Raw genomic sequence first — 24633 nt, 5'->3', positions numbered from 1 at the left:
ACCAGCCTGATAAATATACCAACAGTTAAAAGGTTAAAACCAGGATTACCTCCACCTCTGACAAAAAAAAAACAGCTTACCTAACATCCAATCCATAAACATACGCCGTCCCAGCCGTGGGAGCGGTCAACCCGGTCAAGATATTAAACAGCGTGGACTTTCCGGCCCCATTATGCCCCAGAACCGCCGTGATCTGTCCCTCATAGATGCTGAGCTCTATGTTATCGATGGCTTTGATCTCTGGTCTTCGGCAGTGACGGAAGGACTTCTGGAGCCCAACGATGCGGATGGCTTCTTTGTCTTGGAGTTCTCTGTTGAAAAAAAGTAGTTTTTAAGTTGAAAAATAACTAAAATGTCTGCTTGATTTTCTATAATATTTGAGGAATAGGGACGATTGAACCCGATAAAATCTTATCAGGAATCACGGTTGATATCGTCAGAGATGGCCGGATGAGTTTGTCGCCTTTGATAAAGATAGCTGAAGGTTGGTATAGGTAAGTGGAGAAATAAATAAGAAAATAGGAGTTTGTTGAGCAAAATTTTACTAATGTAATTTAAATTATAACCGAAAGGAGCACAATTTTTTCCTTTATTCACTACCTACCTAAGGATGAAAAGTACAGAAGATAGTTAAAGGCGGGAGTGGTGAAATAGGGTTATTCACGAATTTCATGCGGACGAAGTCACGGGCGGAGCCAAAAGGATGACTCACGTTAGACTGAGCCGTACCCGGGCCGAGGCGTCCGACATGTCATTTTCTATGAAGCCCCGGAAGCTCCGGCCCGGCCGCGGCCCGGTCTAGCGCGAGTCATCCTTAATATTCAAGACTTACCTAGGCACAGGCTCAATATCCTTATTATGTTGCGTGTCGCCGTTAGAGTGGAAGTGCACGGCCGACACTCGGCCGCGTCTGCTGCCGACCCAGTAGGAGGGTAGCAGACAGAACCAAGGTTTCTGCTTTATACCGTATTCACCTAGAAATACAGGCTGCTTTAACATAACTAGTCTTAGACAAACAATCAGGCTGCTTGTCCACTGAGGCGGAGCGGAGCGGAGATGTGGGAAAACGACCAATTTGGTAAAAACCGGTCAAGTGCGACTCGGACTCGCGTTCCAAGGGTTCCGTGCATTACCCTATTTTTGACAATGTATTTTTTATGTGGAACGGGAATAAAATGTCTTTAAAAAACCTGTACGGCTTGGATCAAAAACTAAGTAATTAAGTCCGACTCACGTTCAAAATTTTAGACCCAGTAGTTTCGGAGATAAAAGGGGGGAAATGGTCGGACAGACAGACAGACGCAAGAGTGATCCTATAAGGTTCCATTTTTTCCGTTTCCGGTACGGAACCCTCATAATCTCCGCCAATTCTGAGAATGCTAGTTAGTCAGTGTTAAAATAGGCCTTCCAGCCGGTTCGGCGTGGATTTTGACTTATTCCTTGCGCTGGTTCAATGGCCTCGCCAAATCGACACCCGTTTCATATGAAGGGTGGAAAAAACACAAAATATAAGATAAATAAATAAGAACCCTACACTCACCCCCCTGTGCCGTGGTGCAGGTCATCCGCAATCAATGTAACCGCAATTCTTCCGAAATAAATAAGTTTTCGTGTAAAATTGTCCGCACCGATCGTTTTCTTTTCACTGACACATATATTTCTTCTGTTTTTTTCTTCTTTCCCCAAACGACAATATATATATAAAAAGGCGGGAATGAAATGAGGTGAAACTATGCATTAAAAACTAAACATTCCCCCGCCTGAGAAAGGCTAAAGCCTTTATCAACAAAGAAAATTCAACTCTATTAATAAACTACAACTAAACTAAAACAGTTTGGTATCGCTACCTCCGCTTATTCTTCCAAAGGAAGCCTACAAAATTTACAACCGGCCGCGTGAGGCTACCTGTTGGAGTTTTTAAACGTACTACCCTAAAAACGCCGTCTTTGCCGGGTAGCAACTCCTCTATTCTCCCTAACTTCCATTTAAGAGGAGGTAAATTTTCCTCCTTTATAAGAACTAGATCGCCCAGCTTAGGCTGATCAGTTGGAGATGTCCATTTTCTACGCATTTGGAGAGAATGTAGATATTGTTCACTCCATTTTCTCCACAGGCGTTGAGACATAGCTTGAATTAAGTTAAAACGACTCAACCGCGAGTTTGGAATGTCCTCAAAATTGTACTCCGGAACCGAAAGCAAACTACCTATAAATTGATGAGCAAACGTCAAGACCTCAAGTTCATGAGGATCTTGGGACAACGGGCATAACGGACGACAAAATATAATTAAGAACCGCTACTCAACCTGGTAAATACCGTTACCAATTCGTCGAACGTCAAAACTTGTTGACCTATGACACGCCGCAATAGTGATATAGGTAGCCGATTTTACGGTCGCCTCAAATAGACCACCGAAATGAGACAGCTTGGCCGCGCCATCGCTAAGCCCTTGCTGTACTTCCTGAGAAGCCAAATTTCTCCGCACATAATCCAAATACTTATTTGCACTAGAATAATTACTTCCGCAAACTCCTCCTGCTGGACCAATTTAACCGCAAAAAATTAAAACAATAATGAAATTAAAATTAACCGAACCGTCGCTCTGAGACAATTAATACCCCTATCAGTCTTTCAGACAAATTCCTGGGATTGCTGACAAACCGGAAACAATATGCTACGACCGCCTATAACATATTGAATCTACTAAACCGCGTAAAAATATTAATTTTGTCAACAATCCCGACTAAGGCCCGAACATTTACCTTCATCTTCCGCAATCCAGGTAATGGATCATCCGCGATATCCATTTTATTCCTGGGTCAGGTATCCGCATCACCTGACAACTAATAAAGACCCTACCATAACGGGTACTCAAGAAGCACTGATGCGCGACAACCGCAATTCGCGACATCAGCAGGGTTAATTTCTGAAGGTAAGTGTCTCCAGGACTTGTCTAAACCGCAATTCACAATTGGTGAACTCGATTCCCCTTCGCGAGGAACCGCTTTTCCATAGCCAAGAACCGATTCGTGGCTAATGGTACAGTATTTACATTCTCCGGAGCATCAGATAAAGAAGCCGTTAAAGTGGCTGGACCTGACAGCACGTAGCCGAACACCGTTTTCGTCACCCGTGGAATGTGATCCTTGATTTTAATGCGTCCGCTGAGTACAATATCACCAAGTAGATCTTCGCCTATTAAAATATCAATTTGTCGACTGACAAAGAACTGTTCATCCGCAAGATACAGTCCCCGATAATTATCCGCTAATTGGGCCGGCAACGAATATGCAGGTATGTTATAGGTAACTTCATTTAAAACTGTAGCCGTGGTCACTAGCACAGGCTGATCCGTCAGCCTAGGTGCCATGGTTAAATTAACTGCCCCCCTACAACCGCTTATAGGAGTACAGTTCAGTCCTGTGATTGGGACATCAGACTTAAACCGTTTTAAGCCCAACTTCTGCACGCAAGCCTCCGATATAAATGTGCTCTCGCTGCCTCCATCCAGTAAGGCCCGCGCCTCGTGGAAGCTTCCGCTGCTGTCCAGTACTCTTATTATTGCCGTCGCAAGAAGCACCTTCCGCTGAAACCTATCAGATTTGTTGACCTGTGATGCCATTAGTCCAGTAATTCCAGGGACCGCACTTCCTGGGTTGCCGCTGGCCAAAGGTGCACTCACAATAGGAGCACTTGGAGAGAACGAGGTAGCACTGTGAGCCTTCCCAATTGTAGCAACATTATTTGAAGTCAAACGTTGTTCACGATCTGAACCAGTCGCCGGAAGATCGAAATGTAATAAATAATGGTGTTTAGCCGAATTACACTTGTAACAGTTCTTGTTATAAGTGCACTGGTTAATGTTGTGACCATTCAAACACTTGAAGCACAACCTGAGCGATACCACCTCACGCTTCCTAGCCGCAGGTTTCATCTCCAGGAATTTTTCACACCTAGCAATGAAGTGTCCGCTTTTTCCGCACAGTCGACACGCCGACGCCGAACCCGCACCCTCGAATGCCGCATGAGCCTTTACCGCATGGCTCTGTCCACTTCCACTACGCCTTCCCGCTGACGTACTGGCCTGTGGCTCCGCACTGGATTCCAAAATCCGTATTTCGGTTTCCAAAAACTTTATAAGGTCCGAGAATGTGGGTAACTCTTTATCGGCGTGCTTATCTTCAAAATGTTTCTTCAAGTTGCCGTCTAACTTTTGAAAGTTAATATAAAACAGCAAATAGCACCACGAATCAACAGGAAACTGCATCTTTTCCAAGGCCTTTGTGTTTTCAATTAAAGTATTTAAAAACATTTTTAAACCACTTGCCCCTTTAATGGTGACATGAGGTGCACTTAACAAATTGTGCAACAAACGATCCGCTAACAACCTTTTGTTGTTGTACCGTGCATTTAACAAATCAATCGCAACCGAATAATTATCTCCTGTGACCGACAAATGCTGGATCAAGGACTTTGGTTCACCTAAAAGCGACCCCGCTAAATAATACATTTTTTCAGTATCCGATAAGGTGGTATCATTGCCCACCAAAGATTGGAACAATTCCATAAAAGGAACAAACTCTTCCACCTGTCCCGCAAAGGTAGGAAGTTTGACTTTAGGGAGAACTGCCCTATTCCGCGCGCTTTTAGGATTGTCATTACCGTTACCGCTGCTACAGCTATTGTCCGCGTTAGCTGAAGCGTTCAAATTAGTCAACCCTAAATGGCGTTGTTTTATAAAATAATATTTCTTGTTGTACGCTTCGTACTCCTGAAGATGACTTTCCAAATCAAAGCTCTCTATATCCGCAGCAGAGAGTTGAAGTTCATAAAACATTTCCGTAAATGTCTCATAAACTTTCTCTAAATCTTGAAACCGCACGAGAAAATCACCTTCTTGTTCCGAAGACAATTCGGGATTACGAGCCAATCCATCCAACACATCCATACTACGACATGCTGTATGATATTTCATCTGCAGCAACTGTATCCGCCTAGCTGCCGCCATGTTTACGTTGGTATTCGAATACGAAATCCAAATAAATATAATCAATAGGATCACGAATCCAAACAAGAACCACACCATGAAAACTACAAATAACAATTATACATTATTTTTATTTTTAACGTACCGCACCGCAATAAATCATTAAATATAAACCGCACTTTGTAATAATACCTATTGAGTTTTTACCGCTAACTTCAATATATATTATGAAATATTTATTCCGCAAACTTTGAAAGAAAATGTTTAGAACCCCTGAAAAATCTGTTCATGTACCGAAATTGCATTAAATACCGATAAATAATGCTCAATACCGCTTAAACTAGAAATATCAATGTTCAGAAAAACACAAAAATCCCACCTTAGCTGAGGATCGAACCCTCGACCTCAATAATAGTAAGCAACCACTACAACCACTAGGCTAGTGTAGCAGTTACCTAACTAGACGAAATAACCCTATAGTATCTGAACCTAGCGATGTGGTAACTTGACAACCAAAACTGTTTTAGTTTGAGATGTCAAAACCAATAAAATAAATTTATGACAAATTGAATTTCAACGCGACGAATAAAGATGGAAAATGTATGGAAAATGAAATGAAATAAAACAAAATCCCCAGTCAATATATATAAAATATTAAAAAATGTGACCTAAAAATAAATATTTCCCCCAAATTGGTATGAAATGAAACCGCAATGATAAAATGAAAGAAACGGGTGAGATTTGCCGAGGCGCCGACAAAAAAATCCGGCTCGAAGGACCAAATGTTAAAATAGGCCTTCCAGCCGGTTCGGCGTGGATTTTGACTTATTCCTTGCGCTGGTTCAATGGCCTCGCCAAATCGACACCCGTTTCATATGAAGGGTGGAAAAAACACAAAATATAAGATAAATAAATAAGAACCCTACACTCACCCCCCTGTGCCGTGGTGCAGGTCATCCGCAATCAATGTAACCGCAATTCTTCCGAAATAAATAAGTTTTCGTGTAAAATTGTCCGCACCGATCGTTTTCTTTTCACTGACACATATATTTCTTCTGTTTTTTTCTTCTTTCCCCAAACGACAATATATATATAAAAAGGCGGGAATGAAATGAGGTGAAACTATGCATTAAAAACTAAACATTCAGCGTAGGCAGCCGAATTTAGGATACAGATTTTTTTAACCAACCATACCGCAAAATCTTTCTCTTTTCATTTTCAACGAGACGGGCGCAACCTGGTTCCATTTCTATCGCCTGTCACTTTCGCACTTACATACTTGTTAGAACGTGACAGGCATGGTGACAAGCGATAAAAATGCGACCGTGCTACCGCCACAGGTGTATTTAAGACGAAACAGGAGCTGAGTTTTAAATATTTTAGGTAAATATACCCGTCTCGCTAACGGAAGCGGCTCCTAAAACTAGTGCGATAAGGACAAGGCGAAAAATCCCGCGTAAAAATCTCAAAAATCGAGGATTCGTACTCGACTGTTTCCTCCTCCAAAACTTAACCAATCCTAACCAAACTTGGAAATCTAAATGATTATGAAATTATCTGTGTCGGACCGTTTTGCTTTTTTGGCTTATTGATATCAGTTTTGAATACTACGCCTCTCATTGCGGCATAGTCAATTATGCCATTTTGGCCATTTTTGAAGGGCTCTAGCGCCTTAAAAAACAAAAATATCAAAAAAAGCAAAACGCTCCGACACAGATATTGACAATATTAATCTGTGTTGAAAAAATCAATGCTCTAGCATCAAAACCCACGGAGGAAACAGTCGAGTACGTTTGTATGGAGAAATGACCACTCTTCTTCTTCCTCGCGTTATCCCGGCATTTCGCCACGGCTCATGAGAGCCTGGGGTCCGCTTGACAACTAATCCCATGATTTGACGTAGGCACTAATTTTTACGAAAGCGACTGCCATCTGACCTTCCAACCCAGAGGGTAAACTAGGCCTTATTGGGATTAGTCCGATTTCACGATGTTTTCCTTCACCGAAAAGCGACTGGTAAATATCAAATGATATTTCGTACATAAGTTCCGAAAAACTCATTGGTACGAGCCGGGGTTTGAACTCGCGACCTCCAGATTGCAAGTCGCACGCTCTCACCGCTAGGCCACCAGCGCTTCGTGAAATGACCACTCCTGTTGGCTCTTAAACGAATGGACTTACTGGGCATCACAGCATCGAGCCAATAAGCTATGAGGGCGTAGAGCACAGTGTCAACCGCCATCATGATGAGACTCCCGCCGAATGGCACTCCAGGCCCGCTCCAGAGGCTGTCCCACGTCACGCCCTGCCCTTGCATGTCTAGCACTAAGGCCTGGAACACACAAATATAGAATACAGGAAACTTATAACAAAGTAGGTAATATGCGTCTGATCTGCCGACCAACACTTTTACGGTAAGATCCCCCCTCCATTGTGAGGGTGCCCTGGCGACAAGCCTGCCGGAGGGCGCCGTGGTGGAATGTCATCGATCCCAGTGCGCCGTCACGAACGGCAACGAGAGTGAAACGCCGGAGTGGGTTTAGTGGGTACGACCAAATTCTCCCCTACTCTCGCCAAGAGAGGGAAATGGAGCGGCACAAACCATGCGTAAATGCATTCCCACGCCGTCAAAAAAAACCCAAGTCAAAGTCAAGCAAAGTACAGTACAGCTTGGCAAAAACGAGTAGAAATTAAAAAGTAGCAACACTGTAGTGTCGCCCCTTTTCTATATATTGGTTTGAAAGGGACGACAGCTTTTTTGCCAAGCTGTAATAATCTATGTACAAACACAAGATCATCATCAGTCGTTGGATAGTGGTCATCATTAGTCTGTATAGTATGAATAGGTAGGTTAGGTTTGACTTTTTCATGATGTGGCCAACCGATAATATTTTTTAAATGATGGCCATATCTGGCCACGACAACACATATGGAGACAAAAATCAGGAGTCGGGAGGAGGAGAGAAAACTCACCTTATCCATAGCGAGCGCGTATGCACTGGAGCTGATAAGAGAGACGAACCAGAAGGCGAGGGAGTCGGCGTTTTGCACAAACACTTGGATGAAGTACAGACCGCTCATCAGGTTCACTGCGAAGCTGCCCAGGATACCGGCCGTCTGGATACAAATAGATAACAGTATTGTTTTATGCTAGAGGTTCTCACATATCACATCTCTTGCCTATAGTTTTACAAGAGGGTTAGAGACGTAGTCCCCGCGACGCATGACCAATGGAATCCGGCCCTTAAAACACTTTTTTTCTTGCTACCTATGCAATGCAAGTTATTCAGACAATTTTTCATCGCCGAGGATGAACTGACACCAAGTATATAAGATCCTAGGTTCATTTGTCAATCCTTCTTCTAGCTTCTCACCAGATCATCGTTGATACAAATTTTGACAAACACCAAACTCCACGTGTACTCACCCTAGCTTTATCGAAGAATGGTGTCAGCATGAATGCAAAGGTTATGATCGTGAACCCGAATAGCAGCATCAAGAGGAAAATTAGGATGTACGACGAATGTTGGAACACCTGAAAAAATCAATAATATATTAAGAATATGACGTATTTTAACAGTAAATTAGATTTCATTTAACAGTAACAGTAGATTTCGCAATAACCATAATTCTTACAGCCTTACCTTTAGAGCAAACAGCAAAACAGTACTGAAGACTGATAGAATGGTTACGAAGACAGCGTAGATCAGGAACCATGACGCCCTAAAAAAACAAAGAACATTAAAATGAATCAAACATTCCACTCCGATTATTATTATTTAACCTATTTCTCAATGAGAAATCCTGAGTTATTTAGTGGATCATATGCTCTAAAGTCTCTAAAGTCATACCGATCATACACAGGTAATCGTGACCAGTTTTAGACGATTATAGACAAATAGATTATAGAAATTAGACTCAGTCTTAGTTAGTATTTATTAGGAATCTCACCAGTAAACAGAATCCTTAAGCCCCATAATCCTCATTCCCTCCCTGATCTTCTTCTCCTTCTCCCCCACCACGAACATGAGGAGATACGTGATGAACTGACTGAGCGTCATCACCATGTACATGGGCATGATGACGCGGAAGATGACCAGCCAGTCGCCGGTGTGCTGGCGCTTGGGGAACTGGGTTAGGTCTACTCGGGGTGGGGGGAAGGGTGTGCCGGTGTCCAACTGAAAAATGATAAAAGTGGGTAAGTAAAGGATGACTCACGTTAGACCGGGTCGTGTTTGGGCCGGAGCTTCCGGAGCTTACTTTTCTATGACATGAGAGGCAATCACGTGATGCTTTCCATAGAAAACGATGCGCCGGAAGCTCCGGCCCGGACACGGCCCGGCCTAACGTGAGTCATTCTTTATGCAGTTCGACAACCAAGGGAATCTATCGTATATTTCATGATCATCACGACATACGAGTATGATACATAAATCTGAGAGCATTCATAAAGAAGTAGATTCGCAGTTGTATTGAGATATAAAGTCCAATTGATTAGCTACAGCCAGACACTATCAAATTACCATCTCTTTATAGTTTTATACGGGTTTTAAAATAACTCATGTCTACGTTTTTCTATTAACCTTCTGAATCTTCTGATGCTTTATTTCATGCATGGTGTAAAATAATTTATTACAATCAAATACCGTATTGTCTTGTTCAGAGATCTAAAATTATTAGTGTCACCTTCGCCGTGGAAAAACAAATGAGTAAAAGTCTTACCTTAATCTTCGTAAAATCGATCAAGGTCTGCAGCGCCAGGAAACCAGAATAGTAATACTGCAGCACAGGACACGTATCCTCGCTGTGCATCTCCGAGAGCGGTATCAGCTGCCCTCCGCGCGACCAGTCGGACGACCAGTCGCCTTTCGGAGGGGCCTCGCGGCAGAACGCGTCGGATGTGTAGAGGGTTCGAGTTGAGGGCGTCCCGAAGTTTGAGGGGTTTGTGCGGATTGTGTACCTGCAGAAAAAGTGTTATATGTCGTTAAGTCCCCAATCCGCATGGGGCTAGCGTGAGGACAATAGCCCAAGCCCTCTCGCGCATGAGAGGAGGCCTGTGCCCAGCAGTGGGACGTATATAGGCTGAATGGTGGATGGTGGATGATGGTGTCGTTAACACATAGTTCGTGCTATAGCTGTAGGGTGTAAACACGCCGCACCGGGCAAAGACATTAGTGTGAACTCTCTCATACTCAAAACTCCTCTGTCAATAATCGGGTAGCAGCATAAGTATCAGTAAGGTGTTTATACTTTACACAATGTCACAGCTCCCTGAGCTACCTTTCTAAGCATGTGCACAGAGGGTCAGGGACGGCGTTATAGATGAGAAAAGGAATGTTTTCAGTAGTGAAGGTCTTATTGTTTACTTACTGTTTCCCCGAAGCTAGAAAACCATAAGAAAGCATGGTCTCCATCTGAGGCAAACAGGAACAAAGAGATTTTTTAGCAGTAAAGGGTTGCGTCTTACCTAAGTGGTTCCCCGAAGCTAGTCGGATCCGTATGGAATATGACGGCAATGGGGAAGTTCTTGGCATCGCTGTGGTAGGCGTCGTTGAGCTCGGTGGTGTTGTTGTAGCGCACCCAGCGAATTGGCTGCTGGTGGGACTCCAATAGCATCTCGTTCAGTTCTTCGAGGAAAGGCTGCAGCAGGAAGATGATTAGAATTATTTGTGAACAATTTAGAACTGTTAGAGGATTTGGGTACATCTTATACTCAGTGAATTCTTTAATATTCCATAAATATATTATGCAAGAAACTAAAAAAACACACGACTTATTATTTTCAATTTTAACCTCGCGAGTCTAAATGTACATCAAAATGTATATATTCGTTGCATTGCAATCGAATTTGAACCTGTCGTGAAACAAATAAAGTGGTATTTCTTTTCTTTAATTGCGTTTTAAAACAAGCGTTCCAATTCACTTACAGAACAAGGTTCAAATTAAAAATTGGAAAACTTTCTATGGTGGATCTTACGAGGTTAAATACATCGAAATATTTAACCGTTTTTACCTCTGGTTTCCTACTGTGTTTCATAGATCTATCATCGTGAACAATCGCATCGTCTACATAAAAACTGACAAAACAATGATCCAACGAAGTAACATTTACTGATAATCGGTCAAATGTATTGCTGTATGTACTCACCACAGTCCCATTATCATTCAACCAATCAGCAACCACAGCGACGGAGTGGTTAGCCGGGAAAGCGTCATAGTGCACCCGGACCGTCCGACCCGGCTTGGTGACCTCAGGAAAGTTGGGGTTGGGTACCAGCATCTTCAGGAATATCAGGACGCCCAGCGAGTATAGCGGTACTAGTACCTCCTGTGAAAGAATATATGAGTCAAAATTAATCAGTAAAATTTTCTAGACATACATAGTAAATTTTGAGATGTACAATATTTTCAGTTAAATTGGAATGTTTTTCACGATGCATTTTCTGTTTTGTATAGAGTGAGATTATTTAATGTTTATCAAAATTTCCGATATTTAATGAATTACAAATATTACAATCATAAAGTCTTTAGTAGCAAGTTTCAGACGATACATAACAATTTACTGACAATATAAGAATGGTTAAGGCCGCCGGAAGACGCTGGATGCGGGTCGCTTCCAACCGGTACGAATGTAGGTCCAAGGGGGAGGCCTATGTTCAGCAGTGGACGTCTTATGGCTGAGATGATGATGATGGTGATAAGAATGGCATCATCGTTACCTGGATCGTATCTCTAAATTAACATTGGATGGGCAGTTACAATTTGGTGCCGTGACCAGGATTCTGAACAATCGGACCGTTGAGGCCAATTAATCTAGTTTTAACCCAGATTACTCACAGCCAAGGTCTTCCTCGTGTCCCTCTTCTTGAGTAACAGGTTCCGCACGGTGGTGGCCCAGAGCTGCGGCCAGAAGCGCGCGGGCGGCCGCGAGCCCATGGTCCCGCGCAGCCGGCTGCCCGCCGCCACGCAGTCGGGCGTGCCAGCGCCTTTTTCGCATTTTCTATAACAAGAAATGTTACCGTCATTGTCATGATCAGTGACATTTCAGACTAACTATTCTAATAATAACTAACATAAAGTTAGACCAAGATCACTTTATCTTGGCCTAACTCTATCCTGTAGAGTAGAGGTTACAATACACTACAACTGCTCTTTATTGCATAACCTCAAAATAAATTTACAAGGAAACACACACATAATTAATAGCTATAGGTTGATCTTTCGATTACACTAATCTTCTTAAAAGGGCAAAAGGGGTGACATTGAAGAAAGTAATTTTACAAATTAATTTGAAAAGGGTAAACAATTAACATTGGCGAAATATTAAGGTCGTCTCTAATCGCTCTAAGACAGAATCAGCTTGAAATAAGTACGTAAGAAGCCTGTTGCGGAGTTTATCGCTGTAGTTTTTTGTGACGATGCCTGTAGCTGATTGTAAATTTGTGTTCACCTGACGAAGCCTGCGTTGTGGATATAAAAGTATGGCCCCTAAATAAGTACTTCATACTCAAACTTGCTTTTATACACCATTTGCTAGAAATCACACTGACAATTTCCCCATTGCGTGCGATAACGGTAACCTAGTAATTTAAAGCATACAAGCAGTTTAACTTTACCTTTAGTGCGTGTGTTTTTGAACCCTACCTTTATTGGAGTGATTATTAGGGCGCCCTAATGAGTGAGCCCCCCTGGCGCCACTGTCATGCATTTTAACTGGGGCTATATTCTCGCGCGGTGAGCATGTTATTGAAATTATTAGATTGATAATTTCTACAATTTCGATTTTAAGTTTACGTTTAGTATGCTTGATTGACTAGATTACGTTTAAATTATTGTAAAATAAAAGGTACGTAAAAAAATGTCTCACATTTTACATAGCTCTGTAATAATATGAAATTTAACAAAAATCTAATTTCAAAAATACGCATTCTTTTATTTTGAATTAGCTTAGGTATCACAGAATTAAAGTTATTAGTAGCTATGAATTATGTAAAGCTAACTATTAAGTAGTTACGGGGAAGTAACCTTGAAAATACAAAGTTCCAACAGTTCCCGGTAATATGACACACGAGAACGTTTATACCAGATACTTTGGAAACTCGTTAGCACGAATAAGTACCTGTAGTTTCGAACTTTATGGTGCGTTTTCGTACATGAAATGAATGTTGATCTCATATGTTTAGTTTTAAGTTTATAAAATACATTATGTATGTTAGTCTGTAAGGTATTTGTAATATGGGCCTTGTTGCCTGAATTAAATTTCTAAATAAAATAAATATGTGGGCCATCACAAGCATATCGGAGTTTGAGAGCCAGTTAGGTTACTTATTTTGCAGTTCTGATGCTCCATTACGACACCCTGCGCTATAATAAGCACATTACGTAACTACGTTTAAAGGGCAATATGTACTGTATAACAATGTACGATACACATGCAAATAGGTAATTCGCAACTTGTGTCGATTTAAAACCCTCCCTTCGGTCGTGTTTATAATATTCGCCACAAGTTGCGATTTTCCTATTTTTCGCACTTGTATCGTAAATAACTATTACTAACTAGTCGAATCAGCTAACTCTTTGCGAAACTACACAAAGAAACGAATTTTTGAAATTCACCATCTAACAATAACTAGATTCGTCGACAAAATCACGCGCGGAGGCTAATGGTAACATTCCATTTCTAACTGCAGCTGCACTACTAGTACTGAACGCGTCGCTGTTATTGTCAATTTCCATAGGTAGGTAAAGTGAACAGTAATGCAGCTGTCGTTGGAAATAGACTGTCACCTTTAAATATTTTTTTTTGTAGGTACTTAAGGCAATTATAATCGTCAGAAGTTATAAAACGGTTGAATATGAATAAATCAGTAGGCATATGGCAGAATAGAGTCCCTGTCATACAATATGCACCGCACCCTCAGGGCAGCACTTCCGGAGGGGCCAAGGTGCCAGGGGAAGGCATAACCTGTTTTATAGGGTATAACGATCGATCTGATTTGTAAGTACTTAATATACAACCATAGACTAGGAATTCTCTAGAGCGAGTTTAGTCCCGTGCCGTGATTGGTCCGTTCAAAGACACGGACGTCGCACAAAGACACTTTCGACTCGAACATGGAGTAAAATTACCGTATGCGTGGCAGAGGGGGTAGCGCGACTATGCTCAGTCTGGAGGATGTTTTGTCTGTGTATACAACTGACTTTGAGAACTTTGAAGGCTTAAGGAGCCCACTGACTAACAGTCCGCCGGACGGTATCGGCCTGTCAGTTGTTCGGAACTGACAAAATTTTGTTCTAACTGACAGGCCGATACCGTCCGGCGGACTGTTAATCAGTGGGCCCCCAGAACATTTAGTAGTAACTGGAGACGTCATGGATATCATTTTCTGTACAAAAAAGTCTGCCGATTTTTGCGGGGACGTCAAAATGTATTGCTATTTCTACATGATTTCTAGGTAACGTACAAATAACCATGTTAGTCCATACAAAAGTTTGGACAACTGTGCGAGGTTTTCCACATAAATATAAAGGTTTCGGAATAGCAGAATATTAAACTATATAGCGAAGAGTAGCAATGTACAAGTTGCAGAACATTCTCAAAAATTCAGTAACATTCTGGGAATTTCCGGAAACTTACACAATCATTTTAAATTAAATTTCCAATGCGAACATTCCCTATGAGAATTATCAAAAAATGTACTATTAGTATTACTTTAGTAAACTCGTAAATAAGACAGTCAGTTAAAATAATTGATAACGGCGGTGTCCGTCGACTTCCTGAATAATTTTTATGGTTCGTAAAATTTAAGTTCTGAGAACATTCCGTATGGAAAATTTCGCAACTTTGGAAACTTCTCCTTGGTGCATTGCTAGCTAAGAGTAACCCCAATTATACTGTAAAAAGTAGACGTTCGAACTATGCAAAAGTTCCGATTTTAGAAACTATAGAAACAGTTCATTTCAATACATTATGAAACATCAAATAAATTCCAAGAAAGTTTCTTTCATCTGAATCATAAAGGAAGTGAGCGATGAGAGAAATACTCGCGTTCCTGGAATTGTGGAAGTTGGGAAAGTATTCTAGAATCTAGAGTAGTCAGGGCGTTGGAATTCTGTTCAGGGCATTTACCTACGGAACGGACTGATTCGAACTTTAAGATTATTCAAACAAAAACGTGACATATCAGATCCATATATCGTATCTTTAGCAATTTTTTTCCGTATCTTAAAGTTCGAATCTAGCCGCTAGAGCATATTCAGATTAAGCAATTTGTTATGGTTTTGAAATGGTTTTGATACGTAGTAGTAGTAGTAGTAATCACTTTATTGTACACAAGACAGGTTTACAAAAATAAATTACAGTAATGGAAGTACAAAGGCGAACTTATCCCTATAAGGGATCTCTTCCAGCTAACCTTCGATTAGATGAGAGGAAAACTCCAGTCAGGTCAGATAGACAAACTTACGGGATGTACAGTAATATTTAGAAAAAGTAAACTAACGTATTGTCAACTCATAAAATACATAAAATACATACTAGCATACATACGATCTTCAAACCAGAAAAATTGCACAAAAATATATTTCAAAAATCTACCCTCATACAAAATGTATCCCCACCCAGCCTCGAATACATTTTTGCTTCACAAGTTTTGATAACTCTAATGTGGGAATGGGGTTAACAATAGACTACTCGTCTCGTCTACTCGTATTTACTCGGCCAAGCCAAACACACAGCGTCGTTAAACTCGTTGGCATTTCATGAGCTACAAAAAACGGGGCATAAAAGAAACAAATGGCCAATATTTACTGTCCGTTGTACATTTGACATGAATATTTCGGCTGCAATCGTGTTTCGTTTCGATTTTCATTTAATATTCATACGTAAGTAATGTACCAAATTTTATATTTTGTACGTACTTTACTCTCTCACATTATTTTATTTCTCATTCAATATTCTGTAGTTATATATCCCCTCAACTGTGGGAGCGCCTTTCAGGCGGTCATAAAATTGGCGGTTTATCTGTGGCTCAACCTGCCAGGTTCGCATAATTTGCGCCTAAACTTAAGGTAAAATATCAGTGAAACATATGTTTAACTCGCTCTGACATATTTAATCGTGGAGTGAATGAAGCAAGACAGCTAGCAAGCGAACATTTGAATGATCAACGGTTGAAAAAGTCGTTAACTTTCGTCAGTCAAAAACAGCCACTGTAACGAGTAGGATTTTACGTGTTTTTATAGTAAAATTGTGGATTTTTATGGTGAAACCGTTAAAAAGCTGAGGAAATGTCAGTAAACTTATGTTAATATTATGTTTGGGTGTGTTTTTAGAATAATATAAGTGCTAAAGGTGTGAAGAAATGACATGCCAAGTCATAGCCGAAATTTTCTTACTCGGTTTCTTATTATTTGTATAAGTTTTACTATGTCTCAAAACAATCATAATATGTCGTAGTTCATATAGATTATATTAAATACAATGAAATTAGTTTAAAATCTGTTTAAAGTGAATAATAGCTATCAAACTAAATAACGGTCGGCACATAACCTCTCGGGCTGTCGCAACAGACTGGACGAGCACCTGCCAGGCTGTCACCACAGACGGCGCTGTCATGTTACTAACGCACGTTTGCATAGCATGGACATTCCACTTACTAACTAATTCTACGATAATTCTCTTTCCACATAGGCTATAATAACACAGCTCAGCGCAACTGTAATGAGTGAGAGCAAGGGCTGGACATTTAATTTGTAAGATTATAGTTTGGTCCATGAAGTCTTTATACTGAGATTGACGAGTATAAAAAAATTTAATATAAATTAATTATGCAAGGGTTTTAATATGGGTACTAGGCGACAGTGATGATGATGATGATAATAATAATGATGGTGGTGGGGTTTGCTATTAAGATTTTAGGTGTTACTCTTCACACATTCTGAAATATTCCTTTATTGCTCTTACGGTCTAGGTATGTCCATATTAATCAAACCATATAGATGTGATTTGGTCTATATTTGTCTTGTTTTCAGATCAAGTTTTTAGATGTTTTTTGTTTAATAAGAACAAGTGCGATTATTTATTATTAAATATTGTTTCATTAATACCCTGAGAAACGGAATTTCTTTGGATTAAGGCTGCTGGTTGCTGTGATTTTTCAACATTTTGTGGGCTATCAATGGTGCATGAATAAATAAAAGCATTTTTTAAACATTTCTTACCATATAACTACTGCACCTGCATTACTATTACTTTGGCCACAGATAGTTTACAACTTAAATTTCTTATTTATGTATAAAATTATTACATAAGGTGTGGTAGGACTCCACAATGCATGTAATTAGAAACTTATTTACGTGCGCCATTTCTAGGGCAGACATAATTTCAATAAAGTTTTCAAATGGTATATTTCATGTATTTAATTGATAAGCCTGACATTTTATGTTTTTTTGATGTGTATGATTACATTATGTACATTATTAGAGTAACAGATACGCCTAAAAACTGTTTATTTTTTTATTACAATAGAAAATGAAAGATACATTTCGGTACCTATAATTTGAATTCGACTGTACAGTTATTTTATGTTAGTTTAATGGTCGTAATTTTAAGTAGCAGTTAGATAATTAAATAAAGAGCAGAAAAAATACAAACTATAGACTGTATCATTGTAAAAAACGGAATAAATCGCAATTTTCCACTTGCACATGGACCTAGAAACCCTGTCTGTGGAGCAGACCCCTTAGGCTGCCACAGATGCATGAGGGGGAGCGGCCATATTCATCTCCCACAGCTGAGGGGATATATAAAATAGCTGTTTTCTGTAGCTATTTAGTATAAAAATATTTTGAAAATTCTATTGAAATACCTATCGATTGGCGTGATAGAGAGATAACTGCCATGTTCAGGAGTAAATGTTAGTTTAATTAATCCTTGGACTTGACGCTTTAACTATACAGTCCCGTATTTCATTTATTTTCATTAAAACCCGCCATCACCGTTTTCTATCATCGCGATCGTAATCTCCGAGGTGAAGGCCACAAAAGCGTCCATTTTTGGCGCGATTCCATTTCCCTATACTGTCTTCATTAGAATAAGAGCATAAAAACATTATTTGTGTCGTTTCCAAGCAAAAAGTTCAACTTTGTGGCTTGCCGTAAGGACGATTTGGCAGGTTATTCGTATAAAGGTACAAGCAAATCTCGTCCTTATGGCAAGCGACAAAGAAGAAACTTTGACTAGACTTTAATACATTTAAATAAGCTGATAAGACGTTTTGGAATTGGTTATATCATCTGTGTTTTAGTTGAAGAAGGGCTTACGTGCCGTGAAATTTCTATGGTTTTATATTGTTTTGGAATAAAAATGTTTCTGTCGTAAATCTGGCACGCAGCAGCTGACCAGAAATGTCTTTACGATGACGATTTGTGATGATATATAACAGTGTTCAGGCCCTTTAGCAATCTAAATATGTATGTCCAATAGTGTACGACAAAGAAAAACAAGATATTAGACTCATATTCTGTGGCTAGAGTCACACCAAAGTCTGCAGCGGATCTGATAGCCCACGCAGTGTAAGTGTTATTTACACGTCATAATTTCATAGAAGTTTGACGTTTAAAATGATACTTGCACTGCGTGGGCTATCAAAATCACTGCAAACTCAAGTCCAGTAATCTATATATAAAAGTTTATAAATGAATCCCTTTTTCCCTTGGTCACGGCATCACGCGTGAACGGCTGGACCAATTTCGCTGATTCTTTTTGTGTTGTGTTTGTTATTGTCAGGAAAAGGTTCTTATGAAAGAAAAAAACTCTCGCGCACGAAGGGTTCCGTACCATAATGCAAAAAAAAAAAACAAAAAAAAGCAAAAAGAAAACGGTCACCCATCCAAGTACTGACCCCTCCCGACGTTGCTTAACTTTGGTCAAAAATCACGTTTGTTGTATGGGAGCCCCATTTAAATCTTTATTTTATTCTGTTTTTAGTATTTGTTGTTATAGCGGCAACAGAAATACATCATCTGTGAAAATTTCAACTGTCTAGCTATCACGGTTCGTGAGATACAGCCTGGTGACAGATGGACGGACGGACGGACGGACGGACGGACAGCGAAGTCTTAGTAATAGGGTCCCGTTTTACCCTTTGGGTACGGAACCCTAAAAAATAAGGAAGTCTAAAAAATAGATAGAGTCTAAGAAATAGATAAACGTAGGTACGAGTAAAACGAAGTTCGCCGGGTTATAGTTCAAAATAACTTTCAGCCAATATATTTACCCTAGGATTCAGTTACCATTTCTTTGAAATTTACATACTTTCCAGTCCGACCTTTATTTACGTGTCGCATTATTATGTAAGAGCCATAAAGCTCACCGAAGTCTCTTATTGCCAAATCATGAGGCCTCTGGCCCCTGTATTGTTTAATGTATTGAATTTCTTATATACCAAGAAAAGTCTACAGCGATTTTGATAGCCCACGCAGTGTAAGTGTTATTTTAAACGTCAAACTTCTATGAAATGATGACACATTTAAATAAAGTTGCACTGCGTGGGCTATCAAATTCGCGGACAGACTTTTTGGACTAACTCTATTACATTTATAATAATACCTAACCCGAAAATACGCTGTAATCCTATTTTGACTCACGGTGCGACATTCAAATTTTAGGACCTATATGATTTGATATCCATTGTTCAATGCAGCTCATTAGTACCAGTTAGCTGTCATTATCTGTCAATCATATTGGCATGGACTGATTGCGTTGGAGACGTGACTGGTTTGATTGATTGTCTACTTTATGTGCAAGCACATGGTGCGGTTTTTAAAGACACCAGAGTGTACTTTGACAGGAAAGTGCAAAAATATGGAAAGGTTGACGGTGATAGTAGGAATCTTTGTAAGGTAGGTGTGGGATCATGCACAGATTTTAAACAATATCTGTCACTTCTGTAAACAATAATTAACAACTTGTGTGATTTCATCACAGGCACTACATATATATAGTGGATAAGGAATCAACATCAACCCAAAAATGGCGCTTTAAGGCCCTTTACTTTAGGTATATTCATAGGAGTGACGTGAACCTAATTGCTTTAACCCGGTGTGTCTCTTTGTTTCTAGTTTCTACCCGAATACGCCAAAGGTTTACTCTTGTGGTATTAGTAACGGTCAACCTTGTATTCATATGGGTCAAAACTGCAGATTTAATAAACGAGGTTTCAACAGATTCGTACTTGATTCGTATTACATATAGCCTCGATTATATGAACTAGTATCTTTGCACACGATTCATAAATCTATCAACGGGTGACGGAAATTTGACCACAACTGTCTTTCAGAGATCTTTCTGCATATTTAGCTAAAGTTTTTAAAATATACATATTTTCGTGGACTAGTTTTCCTTACACTAAACCGCTTTGGACCGGGTATTCCTTCCATTTTGCCCGGGTAACCTACATTCTCTGGGATGAATGCCAGCCCCCGCCGCCGGGGAGTCTGGCCTTGCCGCGACATTTTGCCCCGAAAGGACTAAAGTGTAAGCTCTAGTGTAAGATCTAGGCGTTTAGGTCTTTAGTCTTTTGAAAAATGTATTTGCTTAGAAGACGTGTTGTAAATTCAGATCAGAACGAGACGGAGATGAATAGGTTTTTTTCTGTGTCATTTGTCTGTTCACTCTCCCAAAGAAGTACTTAAGAGAAAAGGGGATGAAATCAAGTAGGTACTTATAGAAAATAAATGTACGCAATTAAATGTATAGGTATTAACCTCACCACAGCTAAATGCATATTTAGCTTAGTATGATTTTTATAATAGTTAGGAGTGTTTTCATGTTTTTTTTTCATATTTCATGGATTTGCGTGGATTTTGATTTCTACTCCGCATTAAGTAATTATGACAACTAAAAAAATCGATGAAAGTCCAACATAGAACGGAAACGAAACGAATCGAAAAAAGTCTTATATTGTGGAAATAAATTGCATATTTCCATTATGTCAATATCCAGGAAGGAAAATGGAGACTACTACGGTTGTATAATTATACTACCTTTCCTCTTTATTACGCAGTTAGATCTAGTTATTTGCAGATGCACTCAAGAACAATGAAACGTTTAGCAAATATGTTGCACTGTTTATGGACGCTATCATCAAGCAAATGGTACAGAACGGATCCCTTAGTTTGACATAATTATTGAATTAGTGTAGTAAACGAAGCAAGTTGTTGTATGGAGACCCATGCATTAATTTCTCAGTCGATGAAATTTTGCTAGGTTATTGTATAGTATGAGCCGAAAGTAACATATAAATATATCCTAAAAAAAACCACTCCTAAGTTAGGTATTTATTAAGTTAGGTATTTATACGTAAAAATACAAATCTGTTTATATATTGAACCGAGTAATTCCTCTGTCCAAAATTATTTTACCAAATATGTAAGTTATTTGTATCATTATGTGATACTAGAAAAAAAATTAAAACTTTTGACGCTCATTTTCATCGGAAAATTGCTCTGCCATTTTTTCCTTCTTATATGATCTTAGAATATAATTTGGCGTAGTGGGTAAGAAAATCCAAAAAAAAATGCATACCCAAGTTTATGTATTTTAGAACTACATATTAAAAACTGAGAGTGGTAAATTTCTCAGCCTGATTTCTTTTGAAATATATACTAAGTAGTCACGTATATACTTAAATCCAAAATATCCAAAAGAACTGTCATCTCTCGTACACCCCGCTCCCTATACACTGCTCCCGATATGTTTAGTTTTGAATACGCTCGTTATTTTTTTGGATGTTTTTATAGTTAAATGGAAAGAAAACTGTGAACTTAATTCAATAAATAAAATGGATAGAGAAATTTTCCACAGCGAGTAAAAAGGCAATTTCTGAAAAAAAGTATAGTTACATGGTAAATTTTTTAGATTTTCAATTTGTATGTATAAATCGGCAATAAAATGGCATTCCAGTGAAAAAATTAGACTGAGTAATTTTCCGGTCCAAGCCACGCCAAAAAATTATATTTTGTTAATATTGGTATTTCTGCGGGGATTTTTTTTTTGATATTTCATATGTTGTTGCAATACGTTACATGAACATGTCCGGAGAAGAAAGTTTAAACGGAGCAATTTTCCGTAAATAGATATTAACGATTTAAGACTTTAGGTATTTACTTAAATACTATTATTATTATTCTTTGGAAATTTATACAATACTTTTTATTTATTGATACTTTATCATACTGTAAAGCTTTTTCTGGCTGAGGAATTACTGCGGGGTCCACTACCTTTATTTACTACACTAAATGGCATAATGTAACGATTGTCAGATTATCATTAGTCATAATTTTGAAACCGTTTACTTTTCAGGATTTTCGTAAGGCAGAATGTGTCGTAAGTAATTGGCACTCAAGGATTAAACTAATGCTAAATGCTAAAATACTTTTCGTTGTAAATCCAGGCTTTCAGACGTAGACTAGGTAAGCCCTGGAGGCTACAAGTTACGATTTGGGGCAGCTTTACGACACTCGCTATAGCCTGAAACGTCAAAATGCCAAGGACGAGAAAATGTCTGGGCACAGTCTAAATACCACAGTACAGTGATCTGCAATAATCTATCTATATATATAAATGCAAGTGTCCTGACTGACTGACTGACTGACTGACTGACTGACTGATTCATCAACGCAGAGCCGAAACTACAAAAGCCAGAAAGTTGAAATTTGCACACCAGATTGCATTTATAAAGTGTACAAGAGATAAGAAGCGATTTTGAGAAATTCAACTCCTAAGGGGGTTAAAAAGGGGATGAAAGTTTGTATGGGGTTAAAGTTTTCTTTTAAGCTAGGAATTTGAAATTTCGTAAAAAGATATATTATTAAAATACAAGAAAACTAATTTCAGCGTTTTTGAAAATTCATCCCCTAAGGTGGTGAAAAAAGGGTTGAAAGTTTGTATGGATATCAAAAAAATTTTCAAGTGGTGGACTTGAATTTTTGTATTTAGGGATATTATTAGAAGACAGGAAATGTAATTTCAGCGTTTTGTAAAATTCATCCCCTAACAGGGTTAAAAAGGGGTTGAAAATTTTAATCCATTACAAATGCTTTGAAACTTCGTAGAAAGGCATAATAGCCGATTACAAAAAAAGTGATTGCAACGTTTTTGGAAATTCAACCCGTAAGGGGGTTAAAAGGGGATGGAAGTTCGTCTGCGGGTGCAAATTTTATTTTAAGCAAGGAACTTGAAACTTTGTAAAAACGTTTTAAATTAAAATACAAGAAAACTAATTTCAGCGTTTTAGAAAATTCATCCCCCAAGGTGGTGAAAAAGGGGTTGAATGTTTGTATGGATATCAAACATTTTTTCGAGCGCGGGACTTGAATCTTTGTATTTGGGGATACTATTAAAAGACAATAAAAGTAATTTCAGCGTTTTGTGAAATTCATCCCCTAACAGGGTTAAAATGGGTTTCAAAGTTTAAATCCATTACAAATGCTTTGAAAATTTTTAGAAAGGCATAATACCCGATTACAAAAAAAAAGTAATTGCAACGTTCTTGGAAATTCAACCCCTAAGGGGGTTAAAAAGGGGATGAAAGTTCGTCTTCAGGTGCAAATTTTATTTGAAGCTAGGAACTTGAAACTTTGTAAAAAGGTATTATATTAAAATACAAGAAAACTAATTTCGGCGTTTTTGAAAATTCATCCCTATGGTGGTGAAAACGGGGTTGATAGTTTGTATGGATATCATGCATTTTTTCGAGCGCGGGATTTGAATCTTTGTATTTGGGGATATTATTAGAAAACAATAAAAGTGGATTCAGCAATTTGTGAAATTCATCCCCTAACAGGGTTAAAATGGGGTTCAAAGTTTGAATCCATTACAAATGCTTTGAAACTTCTTAGAAAGACATAATAGCCGATTACAAAAAAAAATTGCAACGTTTTTGGAAATTCAATCCCTAAGGGGGCTAAAAAGGGGATGAAAATTCGTCTTGGGGTGTAAATTTAATTTTAAGCTAGGAACTTTAACTTTTTGGAAAAAAAAGGTAATAAATTAATAAACATGAAAACTAATTCAAGCATTTTTGATAATCATCCCCCAAGGTGGTGAGAAAGGGGTTGAAAGTTAGTATGGAGATCAGATATTTTGTGAGTGCGGAATGCGGAACTTGAATCTTTGTGTAAGGGCATAGGTACCTATTATGAGAATACAAGAAAAGTAATTTCAGCAACCAACATCAAAATCCACTTGACTTAAAACTTCATACAACTTGCTAAAAACGAAAAGCACTTAATTTCAACATTGCTTGGATATGAAAATTATAGGTACTAAAGATGTAAAATGTTGAAGATAAGATTCCACGCGGACTAAGTCGCGGGCAACAGCTAGTATATTATAAATGAAGATTCTTAATGCGCGAGTCCTATGTATTTTTGAATACACGTCAGACACGTCTCAAAAAACTATTCAGCAAATAGGCCACAGGGGTATTTTAACAAGTAATTTTTTTATCAAGACGAAACAAGGCAAAACACGTGTAAGAAAGAAAGCGAGACAGACGGCGCGATTCGGGAAATGATTGAAAGATTCACTAGATATGAAATAGTAAAGATATGTGACGTTCCACGGCAAACGGTACCTTATT

At 39.0% G+C, this 24633-nt stretch overlaps 1 protein-coding gene across 1 annotated transcript in view; it reads right to left on the bottom strand.

The window, feature by feature from the left end:
* LOC134674459 (cholesterol transporter ABCA5-like) overlaps positions 1–24633 on the bottom strand; it is a 76405-nt gene that overhangs the window by 19880 nt on the left and 31892 nt on the right. The window contains exons 2-12 of the mRNA XM_063532537.1: positions 11825–11987; positions 11136–11315; positions 10455–10627; positions 9710–9947; positions 8939–9165; positions 8632–8710; positions 8415–8522; positions 7961–8104; positions 7169–7319; positions 833–974; positions 81–311 (exon numbers count right to left, since the gene is read on the bottom strand). Coding sequence (XP_063388607.1) covers positions 81–311; positions 833–974; positions 7169–7319; positions 7961–8104; positions 8415–8522; positions 8632–8710; positions 8939–9165; positions 9710–9947; positions 10455–10627; positions 11136–11315; positions 11825–11987 — 1836 coding nt within the window. The remainder of the gene's footprint in view (positions 1–80; positions 312–832; positions 975–7168; positions 7320–7960; positions 8105–8414; positions 8523–8631; positions 8711–8938; positions 9166–9709; positions 9948–10454; positions 10628–11135; positions 11316–11824; positions 11988–24633) is intronic.

The sequence above is a fragment of the Cydia fagiglandana genome, chromosome 20, assembly GCF_963556715.1.
Source record: "Cydia fagiglandana chromosome 20, ilCydFagi1.1, whole genome shotgun sequence".
Taxonomy (NCBI): domain Eukaryota; kingdom Metazoa; phylum Arthropoda; class Insecta; order Lepidoptera; family Tortricidae; genus Cydia; species Cydia fagiglandana.
This window is presented reverse-complemented; position numbering and strand designations above follow the sequence as displayed.